Source organism: Pararge aegeria, chromosome 27, assembly GCF_905163445.1.
Source record: "Pararge aegeria chromosome 27, ilParAegt1.1, whole genome shotgun sequence".
NCBI lineage: Eukaryota > Metazoa > Arthropoda > Insecta > Lepidoptera > Nymphalidae > Pararge > Pararge aegeria.
The window spans coordinates 2,429,220-2,446,112 of NC_053206.1; the positions used below are offsets into that span (position 1 = coordinate 2,429,220).

The 16,893-nt window shown below is 35.5% G+C and overlaps 3 protein-coding genes across 4 annotated transcripts; 2 read left to right on the top strand and 1 right to left on the bottom strand.

Moving 5' to 3' along the window:
* The first annotated feature begins 1,020 nt into the window (after nt 1-1,020).
* Nucleotides 1,021-2,238, top strand: LOC120635798 (protein HGH1 homolog). The gene has a single exon (XM_039906957.1). It carries the CDS (start codon nt 1,085-1,087, stop codon nt 2,171-2,173), a length of 1,089 nt encoding a protein of 362 aa, XP_039762891.1. The 5' UTR covers nt 1,021-1,084; the 3' UTR covers nt 2,174-2,238.
* A 3,743-nt stretch (nt 2,239-5,981) lies between these two features.
* On the bottom strand, nt 5,982-7,344 carry LOC120635838. Its single transcript, XM_039907017.1, has one exon. It carries the CDS (start codon nt 7,096-7,098, stop codon nt 6,004-6,006), a length of 1,095 nt encoding a protein of 364 aa, XP_039762951.1. The 5' UTR covers nt 7,099-7,344; the 3' UTR covers nt 5,982-6,003.
* A 772-nt stretch (nt 7,345-8,116) lies between these two features.
* LOC120635694 (zinc finger protein 91-like) lies at nt 8,117-16,380 on the top strand. Of its 2 annotated transcripts, XM_039906802.1 has the most exons (4): nt 8,117-8,238; nt 9,543-9,693; nt 12,108-13,853; nt 15,299-16,380. In XM_039906802.1, exons 3-4 carry the CDS (start codon nt 12,113-12,115, stop codon nt 15,901-15,903), a joined length of 2,346 nt encoding a protein of 781 aa, XP_039762736.1. In that variant the 5' UTR covers nt 8,117-8,238; nt 9,543-9,693; nt 12,108-12,112; the 3' UTR covers nt 15,904-16,380. The 2 variants fall into 2 exon arrangements, with proteins under 2 accessions (XP_039762736.1, XP_039762737.1); XM_039906803.1 differs by lacking the exons at nt 8,117-8,238; nt 9,543-9,693; nt 15,299-16,380 and adding an exon at nt 11,455-11,479 and having other exon boundaries at nt 12,108-15,262.
* Nucleotides 16,381-16,893: the final 513 nt, after the last annotated feature.

A 16,893-nucleotide genomic window follows, 5' to 3' on the forward strand; every position in this document is an offset into this window, starting at 1 on the left:
TGAATCGGTATCGGGTCGATATGATGAAGTGCACCGCTCATTTATTATGAAGGTTATTTAGAATCGTATTTTCACGTTTTACTTGTGAATAGGAATGCCCTTAACGTGCTCTTCAAAGCAACAGTGAACCGCACCAATTACTTATTACGAGGTGGTACTAAGAATTTTTAACAGATATATTAAATAATTTCTATATTGAGGGAATTGATTTTCATAAAACATCGCACTAAACACATTTTACAACATAACTCTGTCTGAGACTCTGTAACTGATTTTAATAATATTTTTTTTATTTAAAAGATTGTATCATCATTAATTTAAATCTGCCTAAATAAAAAATTTAGAGATGTTTATCACAAAAACATCGAACTCTTGGTTGACTCGTAATCTTCTGATAACGATGCTTTGCTCTCAATTTAACGAGAACCGTTAAATGCAGATTTGAAGCTGAAACCGACCGAACATCGAAACTTTTAAATATAGGCAACGTATTTATTAAGCGAATAACTATTTCTTGTTGGTTTCACACAACATATCCGCGCGTGTGTGAGTGTGTATGTGTGTGTGATAGAGTGTTTGTGTCAGAGGTTCGTGCTGGGAGTTGCTAGCCATACCGAACTCAAATAACTATTATTTTGTTTAGGCCACACACATCTCTAGACAGCGAACGGAAGACAGACCGTTTCCGCATTAAAATGTTTGCATATTAATTTCGTTGTTTAAAAATAAATTATTGTTCTTAATTTATTCAATAAAATCACAAAATATGCCAAATTATTGTTAGATGTCATTTCATTCAGTAAGAGTTAGATTTCGTGAACACCTACAGTACGAGTTAATAGATGGTGATGAGACGTTACAAATTTTACCTTTAACAAAAGTCAACAACAAAAAAGCCGAAAGCCGAAACCGTAAAAAAAAATGTCATTTTTGTGACAACCAATACTCTAGGGTGACAACTGAAATAAAATTGACATATTTCATTGATATAATTGTAAACAAGGAAATTGATAATTTTTGTGTCATATGTCGTATTTTTTATATAAATAATACTAACATCAAGGTAAGCCGAAAATTATTTACAATGGCGAAGGATCCGTTCGACGAAATACTGCAATTCTTGCAACCTGATACCAGATTAGATCTCAAGGAACTTACACTAGAACACTTACTTGGTATATCCGCCACTCCAACTGGTATAGAAGCTCTTTTGAAAAACGCAACAGTTGTAAGAGTTATTATCGAGTTAACCGACGACGATGAAGTCTGTAAAAATGCACTCCTAATACTTGTTAACATAAGCAGTTATGAAAATGGCGCATCAGAGTTATTGAAGTATAAGCCGAATAACAAAACAAACGTCGTTGAACTGTTCATAGGTTATGTTATCGACCCAAGGAAATCGTGTGCCGACGCAGCCTGCATGATTCTATGCAACTTAACTAGAGTAGAGAGCTCATTGAAAGTCTGCTTAGAGACATTCATTCCACACCTCGAGAGTTTGCTACAAGTTTTTGCGCACATAAATTATAACGAAAAACAGTACAAGTTAAATTACATTGCACCATTGTTTAGTAATTTGAGCTGTTCTCCTCGTATAAGAAAATGGTTCAGCGAACCGTCGCTAAAAGCATATCCCTTTATACCATTAAAAAAGATATTACCGTTTTGTAACTATATGGAATCTGAGAAACGACGCAGTGGTATGATTAGAATTGTTCGCAACTTATCGTTTGATACATCCTACCATGTGTTTCTACTAAGCGAAGATTTGGATTTGCTTTCATATCTGTTACCACCAATAATGGGTAATGAAGAGTATAGTGATGACGAAATGGAAAAATTACCAGCAGCAGTGCAATATTATTCGAAGGATAAACGGCGAGACTGCGTTTTAGAGATCAGAAAGGAGATAATTGAAACTCTAAATAAATTATGTGCTAAAAGACATGGGCGAGAGGTTTTAAGGAATAATGGAGTGTATTATGTTTTGCGGGAGTATCACAGATGGGAAACGGAAGCATCTATGCTATTAGCATGCGAGAATGTCATAGACATATTGATTCAGGAAGAGGAGGAAGTAGGTGCAGAGGACTTATCTTTAGTACAAGTTCCGGAGGATATGAAGGAGAAATTTAACAAAATGGATGAAAATTATTTGAATAGTGCATAAGAAATAGATGGTTTACTGTGTGATTGTTTTAGGATATGGCTCTTTAAATAATAGTTTCATGTTCAGTTTACTTTTCACTTTAATACTACATAGGCATGCATGCGCATAGGCATGCAAGTTTTGACATTATATGTTATCTATGATCTTTTATGGTTCCCTGTGCAATAATAAACAGTAGGTTTATATAGCAACATTTTAATGTGCACAGCATCTAGTAATGTGCTATAGATTTGTATATAAAATTATCATGATTTGTACAAGACATGACATTGTGAAATTTATGTAATTATTATTAACAGAGCCTTTATCTCTATCAAATTTGTGTAACAAAACAAATATTACATTAGAATTTTTATTTAATAAAAACATAACGTGTTCAATTTCTACAAAGTAATTTAAAAAAAAATTTGTTTGTCACCAATTTATAAAGGCTTTGTATAATTTGCAGTAAATCAAAATGGCATGGGCATTGCGAATACATCTTTCGGTGTAAAAAATATATTTCAAAATAAATTGCTGTGCGTGTAGCTCGCAAACACTTTAAAAAGGTTCAAGCAATGAATATATTTTTATTTTCGTATGCATTAATACTGGGGTGGTGTAAAAACCAGAGAATATTAGGGTATAACCCTACAGAACAGCTGAAACATTAGGAAATGTCACATCAATTTTCTTAAATGACTTACTTTAGTTGGTACAATTTTCACAGGGTAAAAAAACTAGTAATAAATAAACCCTTTATGGTAACACTTAACCGTTATTAACGGATTCATTAACGGTATAATTTAGCTTTATCCTGTGGTTAATTATTTCATGAAAATAATAATTTTTAGTCAATATTAATAACCTTTTCCATTGGAACTTAGGGATTAAAATCTAACTCACACTATTAAAAATATGCATCATTTTGTATACAATACAAACAGTGGCGTGCACTTCATACATGCACAAAAGCACTGCATACCCTAAAATTTTCATATAACTGGCAACGGAGAAGGATTTCGCCATTTTATGCCATTTTACTTCTTTATGCTTACCCTGGTCCAAATTCCTGTGCACGCCGCTGAATACAAAGTCATTCTTATCTGTATCAGTCATCTTTAAACTACTCTATGAGTTTGTGAATACAGAAATATTTAAGATATTATTAAAATTTTGTTTCATCTATTATGTAAGAAATCAAAGGTTTTTAAGTAAAGATATCTGTACGCAATTAATCAGGTAACCTATTATCATAAATGTAGGACAATTTATGACATAGTATTGATGGTTAATATTACAAAGGTCTTGTTATAAACTAGGACCTAGGACTAGAACTTACTTGAAATAAATGAAATTTGAATTCAGTCGACACACAGTCTGTGCCATGTTCTTCATCTATGATAAGTATGTATGTATGTTAATAAGAATATGTAATATATGTCTAAATATTAGAATTTTAGTAACTGATTAAAATCTACGTCAGAGCAAAGACAAATTGTATATTTCAAACTATGTAGTAGAATGATCATATTTTGTTTCAAGCATAGCTTTCCCCAGGGTAAAAAGTATCCTGGGCCATATCCAGGATAATTGGTTTAGTTGTAAAGAGTTATGCAACTGTAACAAATGCTATATATCTTTTTAAATCTGCTGGGAATATTAACCTGGTTGTTACTTGGGCCTAAAAGTTTCCTATGTTCATCTTTAGGATGCAAGCTATATATATGCCAAGTTTTGTCAAGATTGGTGCAGTAGCTGACTCATATGTAAAAATGCATCATATGTGTAGTCAGTGTTGTGTACTTCATACATGCACGAAAGCACTGCCTACCCTAAAATTGATATATAGACATAAGAGGAGGATTTTTGCCTGTATGCATACCCTGGTAAGAAACCCAGTGCACGCCACTGTGACTGTATAGTATAGATTTAAGAATTTTTGAAAAAGCATTTTTTTACTGTGGATTTTAAAATTGTAAATAATTTAGAAGCTATCAAATATTTTTTATAGAAATAAAGTATATTATGTCAATAATGTATTTAAATATACTAATTGATAGTCTTGGCATGACTGTTGTATGCAAATATTTAAAGTAAATTGCCAAGTCTAAAAAGAGTGTTTTCTTATTCTACGTCAAACACTGAAAAGGACAGAATAACATAAGTATTTATGTGTATTAAATTCATAAAAATATACCTACATCAGCTATCTTAGTACCCATAACACAAGCTACGCTTACTTTGGGGCTAGATGGCACTGTGTGTATTGTCGTAGTATATTTATTTATTTATTAATATTTACTAAAAAATACCTTAAGCTTTTCACCGGATGTGGACGCTCATAGTCATCTGTTATTTTTTTTTATTATTATTAGTCAATAACTTAAATGGAATTTTAAAAAATACTTTCAACATTTCGCGCCATTCTCGACGTAAAGCAACATTGTGAACGAACCCAATTTTCATAATTGACACACTAAAGACCAATCAATTTTTTTTTAGTTTTTTATTCATTGTAATGAAACGACAACGATTTACACAGAGATTTTCAATAGCAAACAGCGCGCTGCGATTATACAGCTTTAAAAAAAACACGTTAATTTTTACGGTCGTGAGAGTTCCAGATACATTCGGACGTCCTCGAATATTTTTGTAATTTTTTTTTTTTCACTTTAAACAAATTAATTGTTTTTTAAAAATATCAAATACTTGTAAACGAATGGTTTTTCTTGATATATAATATATTATTTATGATGCAATGTGAGAAAAATACAGTCATTTTCAGTTTCAAAAGTCCTTGCCTTTCAAATATCGGGAGTAAAGCATCACTCCAACGCTTCGCTTATGAGGCGTGCAATAGGTATTGTTTTCTACATCAATCGTTGTGAAATTTTCAGACTAACGTATTAATGGTACTAGATGCTGACAAATCTGAAAAGAGTGCCATCCTTTTCTCTGTCAAACATTGTGAAAAGGACAGAGTAACAAATAATTATGCTGACAAGTCCTATAAGAGCGCTACCCTTTTACCCATACCTTTTACGGCGTACTACGGCAAACAATGTGAGCAGGACAGCGCTACTTTTTAGACCTTTCAATTTACCGTAGAGAATTTTGTAAACAGATTAATTGTTACTAAAAAAACTATCTAGTTTGTGAGACTACAGTGGCATGTAGTACTAATTAAATATAATTTTCGACCTGCGTTCCTAAGTCTATAATTGAAATGAAGTTCTATTAAACAAAGCTTACAAAAATCACTTTATTAATTTACTTTATAAACTATGACAATATGAACCTTACGCATTACACTCCCTGAACCTACAGACAGAGAACGATCCAACTCGCCAAGAAGAAAAGTGACGATCGGAGCACTCCTATTTTTGAACTGTCAAACTGTCAAATGCAGCTTTTATTTACTATGATGATATTCTATTGTTGGGTGTACATGAGTGTAGATAATGGATCTTCACCCGCTCGAGAAGAGAATAGAAGAGAATGGAAACAGAGAAATAAATGATTTAATATATTATGAGACTTAAATTAAAACTTTAATGATGTAAGTTTGTTGTTTAAATAAAATAAATCAAAATCTAGCCCGGCGAAGCGGGCTGGGTACGATAGCGTCATATAAAATCCTTACACACAAATAACTCAACAATGGCTTCTTAGACAGCAAGTAGCCTTAGTACAAGCCTTACTTGCTCGTAATCAATGAAATACTTTAAAGCACTTTCCAAAAAAGTAAATTGTAATATTATGTCCATTATGTGTAACCCGTCGATTGGAACACTTACATACAAATATAGTGAGTAAAACAACAATAGTCTGTATATAATAAAATTTATTTAAAACTTTGTACTTTTACGTCTGCTAAATGAGGATTTAGTATTTAACGGTAGTTTTAACTGCACAACCTTTTTACTACCTGACGTAATTATAGATGCACCTGTTACTCTAACTTTTATAGATGCAGTATTAGGTGTCAACTTTAACTCCTCACATAATGCTTCCAACTCTATTTTCAAATTGTTGATAAGTAGGAGAAAAACAATAGCGTGACACAGTGTTTTATCTTTATAAGGCGCAGGTCTAGTCCTTCTACCATTAGACGTAGAACAAAAATCTCTGAGAACTATTTCGTTGAGTGTAACAGAATGGGGGCATACAACAAAATTTTTTGTTGCAATTTTTTTCATTACTGTACTGTACATTTGTATTAAACTACTTGAGTATACTGCCAGTACTAACAACTTAGACGATAATTTATTCTTTGTTACTAAATTTTTAATGAGTTGCGGCATATCTGACAAATAATCTTTTCCTTCGAGTTCAGATAGTATTTTATCATACTGCTCCTGCGTTAATATGCTGTCTATGTTGTATACTTCTTCAGCGGAGCTTGCAGCACGATCTATAGGCGGTATATAGAAATCATCTGAATTATTTTTATCATATGTTGTTAAATCCAGATCGTCTTTCGATACTTCTTGAGTTACGTTTTGCATCTGTTCAGTCACAGTTTCCACGTTGACTTTAAGCTTTTCTAAATGCTCCATTTGCTGTTTGTGTTTCTTAGAACCGAACTTCCTGCTGAGTTCTAAATTACTTGTATCGAGTAATGTAGACACATCATTATTTGCGTTTTTGATGTTTAATACAGGCTTCATGTCGGTAACACAACTTTCTATGAGTCTAACTTTACCAGTTTTCTTATTACGTGCAAGAATGAAGGTTTTACTAAGTTCTTCTGTCTTCTCCTCACCAGCATATACCAGTTTATCTATGACTGTAGCGACTGTTTTTATATGGTTGGTACTATTATCAAAAATCATACATTCTTGGGTAGTAAATTGGTCGGTGACGTACCCATTTTGGAAGTTAAAAATCATTGGGTATATGCTCTCCTTCGGGTACACTTTCTCGATGTTTATTTGTGTCATTTTTTGAAATGTCCTTTATCATAGATTATTAGGTTTAATACACGAGAGGTTATTAATCACTATTTGCATGGTTTTTGTACATTTACACGCACACATAATTGCAAGGGGTATAACAATATAATGTTTCTAGTCACCTAGTTTTGTAAATAAAATAAAAATAGCTTTTCTTAAGCAATCAAAAATACACTTGTAAATGATTTCATAGGTTATAAAAAACATCACAAACGGGAGTGCACACCACAGCTATGGAGGGTAGAGGTAAGGAGAGTCATCTTATATGGGAGAAAAGTTGAAAAAGTGTCCAGTTGTTGCGCTAAATAACAGTTCAAAAATCCTCCACAATGGCGCTGGTGGATGCACATGGTATGGTATGAATGTAGCAATCGTAGATGAATTGAAGTATGCCGAGTTAAAAAATTTAATGTCATTATCGACTAAAGTAGTTAATTATTGAGAATTTCAACAACTTACGTTGTACAAAATATTGTGGTAAATATAACCTTACTTCTTTGTATCTCCATACTTCCTTGTTTATTTTTCAAGCCTACTCTAACAATATTTATATTTGGCGCTTCTTTTAAGGGTTACCCTGATGCAAATGTGGCGCCATCCTAATTTAATACATTTTGACGACACTTTTTCATATACACAGATGACTCTCCTTACCTCTACCCTCCATAACCACAGCCAGAGAATCTCCACAGAATATATAGATTAAAGGTTAAAGTAGCCACAGATGACCTATTTACTACATAGTTACAAGGTTAGGTTACAAGGCAAAAAATAATACATACAATACAAGATGCATATTTATTGTTATTGTTGCACTAAGAACAATGAACAATAAATGCTGCACGTATGAAATAATAAAATTATGTATTAAATATGAAAGGTTCGAAACAAAAAATCTCGAACCCAAATCTGTAATATTAGGTAATTAATAAAAAGTGATGTGTTTCTGTGGTGTGTATTGTATTTTTTTAATTTTTCAGATTAGGTACCTATATATATCTATATATCTACCTACTCTCGGTTTTTGTTTATTTTTTAATTATGAAAGAAATGAAATGCTTCCAAATGAAATAGAACTAACAAGACATTAAACCAAGCCAATATTAACAACAGATGCTGCTACGAAATGTAAGTACATATTATAAGCCCTTAACACTGAATTGGTAGTGTAAACTGTTCAGTTTCCCTTTAATATCATATTGTTTCGATGCTAAACTGTTTTTAGCCGCTAACCGGTGAAATCTACTTTTATATGCAAAAAGGTGTTATATGATCAGCAATTGTATGAAAAACTGTTTTACCGGCTCTAACTTAATTCTTAAAATCATAGAGTACTCATTTCTTTTGAGTGAACTATAGCAGTGGTAAACGGCTCTACTCAATATATCCGTGCACAATAGTATTTCGGAAGTTTTGTATAGCAGTATGAATCTTTCACTACTAGATTATTACTGGAATGCATTCTACAAACTTTCTGTTCAGTTCCAATGTATTTAGGAACAGTTTTATTGTGGATTTACTTCTACTTAAAATCGCAATCTTTGACGCCTTTTCCTTTCCTTTCCGTTTTCATTAAATTTAATTGTAGATCTAGTTTAGACATCTAGTTTAGTAGCTTTTATTTTGTTTTTTACATAAAGATAATTAATTAAAAGAGGCAATGCCGTTTACAGAACCATTTTAGGTTGTCTAGAATTTTTTTTTAAATTTTCAATGAAAACTGTCGTAAATCTACTTAGGCATGAGGCGCCAGGTTATAGGGATGCTTGCATTTAAAATAATTGTTTTCCACATCTGCATGAAAGGTTAATGCATGGAAATTGTTCATAATCATCAGTATCCTCAATCTATTGAAGTACAATAATTAATACAAAAACTGACTCTTTTATCCATAGTCTTGATGCAAGCCTGTAGGGCTAATGTCCACTGTATACCTCAGAGTGAAGGCTATGCTGTTTTAAAAATAATTAATAGCCCCCAACCTGCACGGCTAGCAAGGACAGGAGATATTTTTCACCCGAGGAAAAGGACAAAATTTTATCTTCTCCCGCAGCTTTATCAACTCTCCGAGCATTGGCGCATGCTTGGAGAGTTGATAAAGCTGCGGAAGGAAGGAAAGGAAAGAAAAAGGAAAATAACATCCAAATAATAAACAGGGATTGACTTCTACTATTTCCTGTGCTTTGGCACCTGCCACCCGGGCAAGTTAGTTTAACCCCTTTTCAGAGGATATATTTGGGGTATATAATTTCTCTCTCCTCCTTTGCTAGCTGTGTAGTGTAGAGGATTCATCCCCTAAAACGTAGTGTTAGAGAAGTGGAGGACCATTTATATTCTCAGCCTACACCCTATGAGAGAATTGTGGGGCCGTTAATATTCTCAGCCTATAAAAAGACTACTAAACTGTGTTTACTATTATTTTATTGTTTCAGATACATACTTTGATATGGTGAAAACTTTTAATAATATAAAAAACTTGTGAACTTGTTTCACTTGTGGAGCTGTGTGATTTATATAAATTATAATTTTTATAAAATCAAGTTTTACATCACATGGCCTATAAATACTTTACCCAGTTGTAAGGTGAGTGTCTGTCCTCCCTGTCAATCAGTACAGTTAATACCTACAAGATTTGTATGCTTCTAATCAAAGATCAGTTTCTATTATCGATCCAATGTAATGCCAGAGTAAAATGGAATTTATCACTCGCACAACATAGCTCTGAGAACCGATAGCCATTGGGGTTCCAAAGTGCTGACCCGCACAGGTAAACGCAGCGTTTGTTAGCCCCCAATGAAGTGGACAGACAAAATCAAACGAGTCGCTGGGAGCCGCTGAAAACAAGCGGCCCAGGAATTTGGAACTCCCTAGAAAAGACCCATGTCCAGCCATGGACTCCAATCGATTGAAGTGATGATGATGACAATTTTAGACTCAAAAGTTATAGAAATTGAGTCCATTTTTATTTGACGCTACAGTGTATTGATACTCGAAAACGGCTCTACGATTGCGAGCTCACAAATCTTACATTAAGCGTAAAGGTTTTTGTCGACCTCTCTGGTGCAGTGATGAGCTCTGGTATTATAAGTGGGAGGCCCCAGGTTCTATCCCCGTCAGGGGCAATTTGGGGATTAATAATTTCGGAGCCTGTCCGGTATAGGCATGTGGAAGCCTGAGGTTAGTTACCATTGGATGGATTAACCGCTCCGGTATGTTGCAGAACAGATAGCTTTACTTCTTAAAGGTTTCTGTGTTTAATATAACTGTCATACCGCTAACAATTTAAAAACTGTCCACTGCGATCGCCAACGTGGCTGCCCAGAGTTTTTTTTATAGTAATAATTGACGGCAGATGGACCACCTGATGGAAACGTTTTTTATCCACGTTTCTGATACGTGCCGCTAAGATGTGGAACGCCCTCCCGGTAACTGTGTTTCCTGCCACGTATAATTTAAGTACCTTCAAGGCTAGAGTGAATAGGCTTTTTCTAGGCAAGCGTGCTCCAACCTAGACCTCATCATTGCTTTCTAACGGGCATGATTGTCGTCAAACGCTGGCCTATCGTTAATAAAAAAAAAAAAAAAAGTGGCGAACCAACGCTCATAAACGGAGCAAAACAGCAAAACTTCACAGGGCATACAAAGAGCACGTCATGCAACAAGCCGGACTAAGTCCATCAATTTGAGGCGTATGCGTTAAGCCAAATGTACTTGCGCCAACCACGCCCCATACGCCACTCGGATTCGATTCCCACAACTGGAACATGTTTGTGTGATGAACGTGAATGTTTTTCAGCGTCTGGGTGTTTATCTATATATTATAAGTATTGTATATTTTTCGTAAAAATATTCATCAGTTATCTTAGTAGCCATAACACAAGCTACGCTTACTTTGGGGCTAGGTGGCGATGTGTGTATTGTCGTAGTATATTTATGTAGGCGTAAATCTTGCAATCACTTTTCTTAAGTATAGTTTAAAGGGTACATACCACGATAATATTTTGAATTTGTCGATATTTCGACCCAGCTGCATGGATCGTGGTCACGACGGGACTGCGTAGGCACGAGATGTCAAGTTGGATGTCACGGGCAGAATTTGACTACCCGCTTTCGTGTTCTTTTTGTCGGTATTTCACGAACATTTCGACACACTACACTGACAACGTCACTTTTAAATTGAGAAGCTGTACGATGCTTTCTTGGTTTACATAATTCTAACACTGGGTTCCACACACTTGCTAATTTAAAACCGTTTTAAATATTGAAATTTTTGTGCATCCAACTTGACATCTCGTGCCTACGCAGTCCCGTCGTGACCGCGATCCATGCAACTGGGTCGAAATATCGACAAATTCAAAATATTATCGTGGTATGTACCCGTTGAACTATACTTAAGAAATGTTGATTATCCACGAAAATCTCAGTTTAAAATCTTGCAATCGCTGCTGTCAAACTTCACTTTTCCATACAATAAATAAACAAAAGTGACGTTTGACAGCAGTGATGCATGATTTACGCCTGTCACAAGCCTCTCGCTAGATACGTAATACCCCTGCCGAACACAGTATTGCAACATTGCTGTGTTGCGGAAATAAGCATGGCGATAGTAAATCACCGGACGGACTCTGTCATAAAAATGTCTACTCCTAAAGCTTGGTAATTATGGGCAAACGCTCGGTTCGGGAGGCCTTCAATCCAGCTGTCGACTATTATAGGCTTGGACTTCAGAATTGGGTCTGAAGCTTCGCTCGTTAACAATTTTCCCTTGGGAACTACTCTAGGAATCAGTATAAAAGGTAGCCTATGTTCTTTCCCAAAGGCTACATGCATGCCAAATCTCATCCAAATCCGTTCAGCCATTTTTGCGTGATTGAGTAAAAAATATCCACAGTTTCACATCTATAATATTGGTAGAATCGATAATGACGATAATTGTATATCATAGAATCCCGCAAAGTAACGCATTCTGCTCAATAAGATCTGTCTTCCTTTTCCAGCTGAAATGCCTGAACAATACGTTTGCGATTACTGTGATCGCTTATTTACAAGAAAGCACAACCTTCAAACGCATATAAAGAATTGGCACCTAGGCTTATCGTGCTACTGCGATATTTGTGACCGAAACTTAGGGAGCCCTGCTGGCTTAATTTTACACCTTAGCCATGGTCACAATAGCTCTGGTCAGCCGTTCCCCGAATGCGACTTATGTGGGCGTGTTTTCTCTCGAAAACAAAATATAACCTCGCACATGAATACGGTGCATTTGCAAACAAACTCGGCCATTTCTTGCAAAATATGCAATAAAACTCTCACCACGGGTAGGAATATGAAGCGACATATAGCACTTATGCATAACCCTGATATACAATATCTAACTTGCGATGTGTGCAAAAAGGTTTTCAAAAGAAAAGACACCTTAATAGCTCATATACAGTCCAACCATCTGGCGAAAGGTTCAATAAAATGTGATCTATGCGTCAGAGTTTACAGGAGTAATAAGAATTTGAGAAGGCACATGGAGATGAGTCATGGTCAGAGGGGGGAGTATAAATGCGAATTTTGCCCGAAAGCCTACACTTCAAATCAAAGTCTGAGACGGCACTTGAGAACCCAGCATTTAAGTGAGGGTAATGAACAGCTCAGTTGCGGTTATTGTTATAAAATTATACACGGAAGAGAAAATTTCGTGAGACATATCACTTCTTATCACAACCAGCTTGTACCGGAAACGTTCGAGTCGAGCATATACGATTTCTCCTGCGAATTATGCGACATGAATTACAAAAAGGAATATTTACTGAGACAGCATGTGAAAACGGCGCATACTTTTCAAGAGTTTTACGCGTATTGCAAGGAATCTTTAATAAAATCGGTGGAGAAACTTGAAAAGAATAAAAGGATGAGAGAGCGTGGCCATCTTTTTCGATGCGAATTTTGTATTAAAACGCTCGCGAATGTTTACGAGCTGAAAGATCATATGCGAGCAGCGCACTACAAAGAATACTGTTTATCGACATGCAACGTTTGTTTCCAAAAGTTCTTTAGCAAAGAAACTATAAGGAGACATAGAAAAACTTGTATTCCACCCACGAATGTGAACAGTTGCGCATATTGCGACAAATTATTCACTGATATATCTAGTCTAGATTTCCATTTAAGAATCTTTCACCCTCAAGCGCAACTAGTGGATTCTAAAATTAAATCCCACTCAGAAGACTCGTCAAAAAGATCGTCATATAAATGTGTTCATTGCGGAAGGATATACCATAATACAAGGTCCCTCAAGCATCATATGAAGTTGAAACACACTGTTGATGACCCCGTGAAATGCCAATCATGCGACAAAATTTGCAACAACAAATACTCTTTGGCGTACCATAAAATGGTGCATAAAAACACGTCCTGGTCGAAATGCGACTACTGCGAGAAGGTGTTCAAATCCAAACGCAATATACGAAGACACATCGAATACACGCATTTGGGAAAACAAAGGTACAAGTGTATTGAGTGCGAAACGCTTTTTAAGGAGAAACGGAGTTTGAGAAAACACGTGCGGATTAAGCATCCGAATTCCGCAGCGTTTCCGCAATGCCATATCTGTGAAAAACGTTTCGAGTCCGCGAAATCTTGCAAAACACATTTGAAACTGATCCACTCGTTCAACATGAACACGCATCCTTGCGACCTTTGCTCGGTGTCTTTCGACTCTCTCGAAGCTTTGAACATACATTTATCAACGAAACATTTGGCTGCAGACGAGATTTACAAATGCGAGGAGTGCAACTTTGTCTTCAAAGGCCAGGAACAATACGGGAATCATTGTGAAACGTATCATTCGCATCCGCCAGAAGCGAAATGCTTACCGCGCTGCATTATATGTATGAAGGACTTCAGTTCTCGTAAAACTCTGAAGCGTCACATAAAGAAGTTCCACAGTGATTTTAACGTGGACGAATTAGCCACATATGGGTCAAGACGTCTCGCGTTTAACGTCGATTGTGGTGAATGCATCAGGAGTTTCAACGACGATAACTATTTCGGTGTATATCTTAAAGTTAAACATTTACGCGAGTCGATAATATTCAAATGTGAAACGTGCAGAAGTTCGTACAATACTTTGGAATACGCGATACAAAGGTATAAGCAAAGTATTGATGTTAAGCAGAATAAATTGTATTTGAGTGAGTTATGCACAACACAGATGAGCGATGATTCTAGAGATTCCGTCGAGGCAATGGAATCAGACAGCCCCACAGATTACATTAAAAAAGAACCTCACGAAGATATTGAGGTGTATGATGAATTTACTCCTAGTCTCAACATTAAAACGGAACCTGCTTCTCCGTGAGATATATAATATGCTAAATAAACTTATACCAATAAATAAAGCTGAGGAGTTTGTTTGTTTACTTGAACGCAATGTTTAACGCAATATCAAGAACTACTGGTCCGATTTGAAAAATTATTTCAGGCTATATATCATCACGCTAAGACCAATTCATTCAAAAGACATTCTTTATTGGAGAACAGCGCCAATAAAGAATGTTTTAAAATCGGGGTGGTTTTTTTTCCTTTGGAGACCTTCCGCTGCGTGCGCTGCGTAAACGGCTAAATTTTGGATAAAATCGTGTATGACAAAGTTGTTCTCCTTTAAAATTTCAAAAAAAAGGCCACGACAGCATATGCCTATCTTTAAAGCGGACAAAGTCGCAAGGGACCGCCAGTAATATTATAGAAATGCTGTCTACTGTTATAAGATAGGAATGAGCAAGCCTCACACGACGCCATGAGTGAGAAGTTTGAACTATGACAAACCAGAGTTATTGTGGAATAATTAATTTATAGATGTACTACTGCTGTAATAAAAGTCTGAATGTAATCAAATTTAAATTATTGTTAGTTTTGTTGGGCGTAATTTGGCAGAACGGAAAGGGCTCCGACCAACTTAGTCACTTGTTTTATTGAAATTTGGGTCATTATACAACATGTAACAGAATTACGAAATAATATTAAAATATGCATAAGTGTATTACATAAGAAATCATGTTTATTTTTCCACACAAACGAATTCAAAGCATTTTTAGTGTTTACTTATGACCCTATTGAAGACAAAAGACCGACACGCGCATAGTATCTATGCCTACCTAATATAGTGACAGGAGTCGCATGATTATAATTTTGACATAACATTTGGCTGCAGACGAGATTTACAAATGCGAGGAGTGCAACTTTGTCTTCAAAGGCCAGGAACAATACGGGAATCATTGTGAAACGTATCATTCGCATCCGCCAGAAGCGAAATGCTTACCGCGCTGCATTATATGTATGAAGGACTTCAGTTCTCGTAAAACTCTGAAGCGTCACATAAAGAAGTTCCACAGTGATTTTAACGTGGACGAATTAGCCACATATGGGTCAAGACGTCTCGCGTTTAACGTCGATTGTGGTGAATGCATCAGGAGTTTCAACGACGATTACTATTTCGGTGTATATCTTAAAGTTAAACATTTACGCGAGTCGATAATATTCAAATGTGAAACGTGCAGAAGTTCGTACAATACTTTGGAATACGCGATACAAAGGTATAAGCAAAGTATTGATGTTAAGCAGAATAAATTGTATTTGAGTGAGTTATGCACAACACAGATGAGCGATGATTCTAGAGATTCCGTCGAGGCAATGGAATCAGACAGCCCCACAGATTACATTAAAAAAGAACCTCACGAAGATATTGAGGTGTATGATGAATTTACTCCTAGTCTCAACATTAAAACGGAACCTGCTTCTCCGTGAGATATATAATATGCTAAATAAACTTATACCAATAAATAAAGCTGAGGAGTTTGTTTGTTTACTTGAACGCAATGTTTAACGCAATATCAAGAACTACTGGTCCGATTTGAAAAATTATTTCAGGCTATATATCATCACGCTAAGACCAATTCATTCAAAAGACATTCTTTATTGGAGAACAGCGCCAATAAAGAATGTTTTAAAATCGGGGTGGTTTTTTTTCCTTTCGAGACCTTCCGCTGCGTGCGCTGCGTAAACGGCTAAAGTTTGGATAAAATCGTGTATGACAAAGTTGTTCTCCTTTAAAATTTCAAAAAAAAGGCCACGACAGCATATGCCTATCTTTAAAGCGGACAAAGTCGCAAGGGACCGCCAGTAATATTATAGAAATGCTGTCTACTGTTATAAGATAGGAATGAGCAAGCCTCACACGACGCCATGAGTGAGAAGTTTGAACTATGACAAACCAGAGTTATTGTGGAATAGTTAATTTATAGATGTACTACTGCTGTAATAAAAGTCTGAATGTAATCAAATTTAAATTATTGTTAGTTTTGTTGGGCGTAATTTGGCAGAACGGAAAGGGCTCCGACCAACTTAGTCACTTGTTTTATTGAAATTTGGGTCATTATACAACATGTAACAGAATTACGAAATAATATTAAAATATGCATAAGTGTATTACATAAGAAATCATGTTTATTTTTCCACACAAACGAATTCAAAGCATTTTTAGTGTTTACTTATGACCCTATTGAAGACAAAAGACCGACACGCGCATAGTATCTATGCCTACCTAATATAGTGACAGGAGTCGCATGATTATAATTTTGCATGTGATGTTAGGGCTATATCTTTCTTACAGTAAAACCTATGGCAGTGGTTTACTCTAAAACGATTGTGTTTTCGGTTTCACAGATAAGTCTCAGAGAAAGCACATAATGTGAAGCCTGTGAAGTATTATTTCGGTTTTCATTTACACGTTCTATA

Excerpts from the sequence above, each read along its gene's own strand:
- LOC120635798 (XM_039906957.1), top strand. The coding sequence starts at position 1,085 with ATGGCGAAGGATCCGTTCGACGAAATACTGCAATTCTTGCAACCTGAT.
- LOC120635694 (XM_039906802.1), top strand. The coding sequence starts at position 12,113 with ATGCCTGAACAATACGTTTGCGATTACTGTGATCGCTTATTTACAAGA. Across the intron at positions 13,854-15,298 it reads CATACATTTATCAACGAAAC|ATTTGGCTGCAGACGAGATT; the intron begins ATTTGGCTGCAG and ends TTTTGACATAAC.
- LOC120635838 (XM_039907017.1), bottom strand. The coding sequence starts at position 7,098 with ATGACACAAATAAACATCGAGAAAGTGTACCCGAAGGAGAGCATATAC.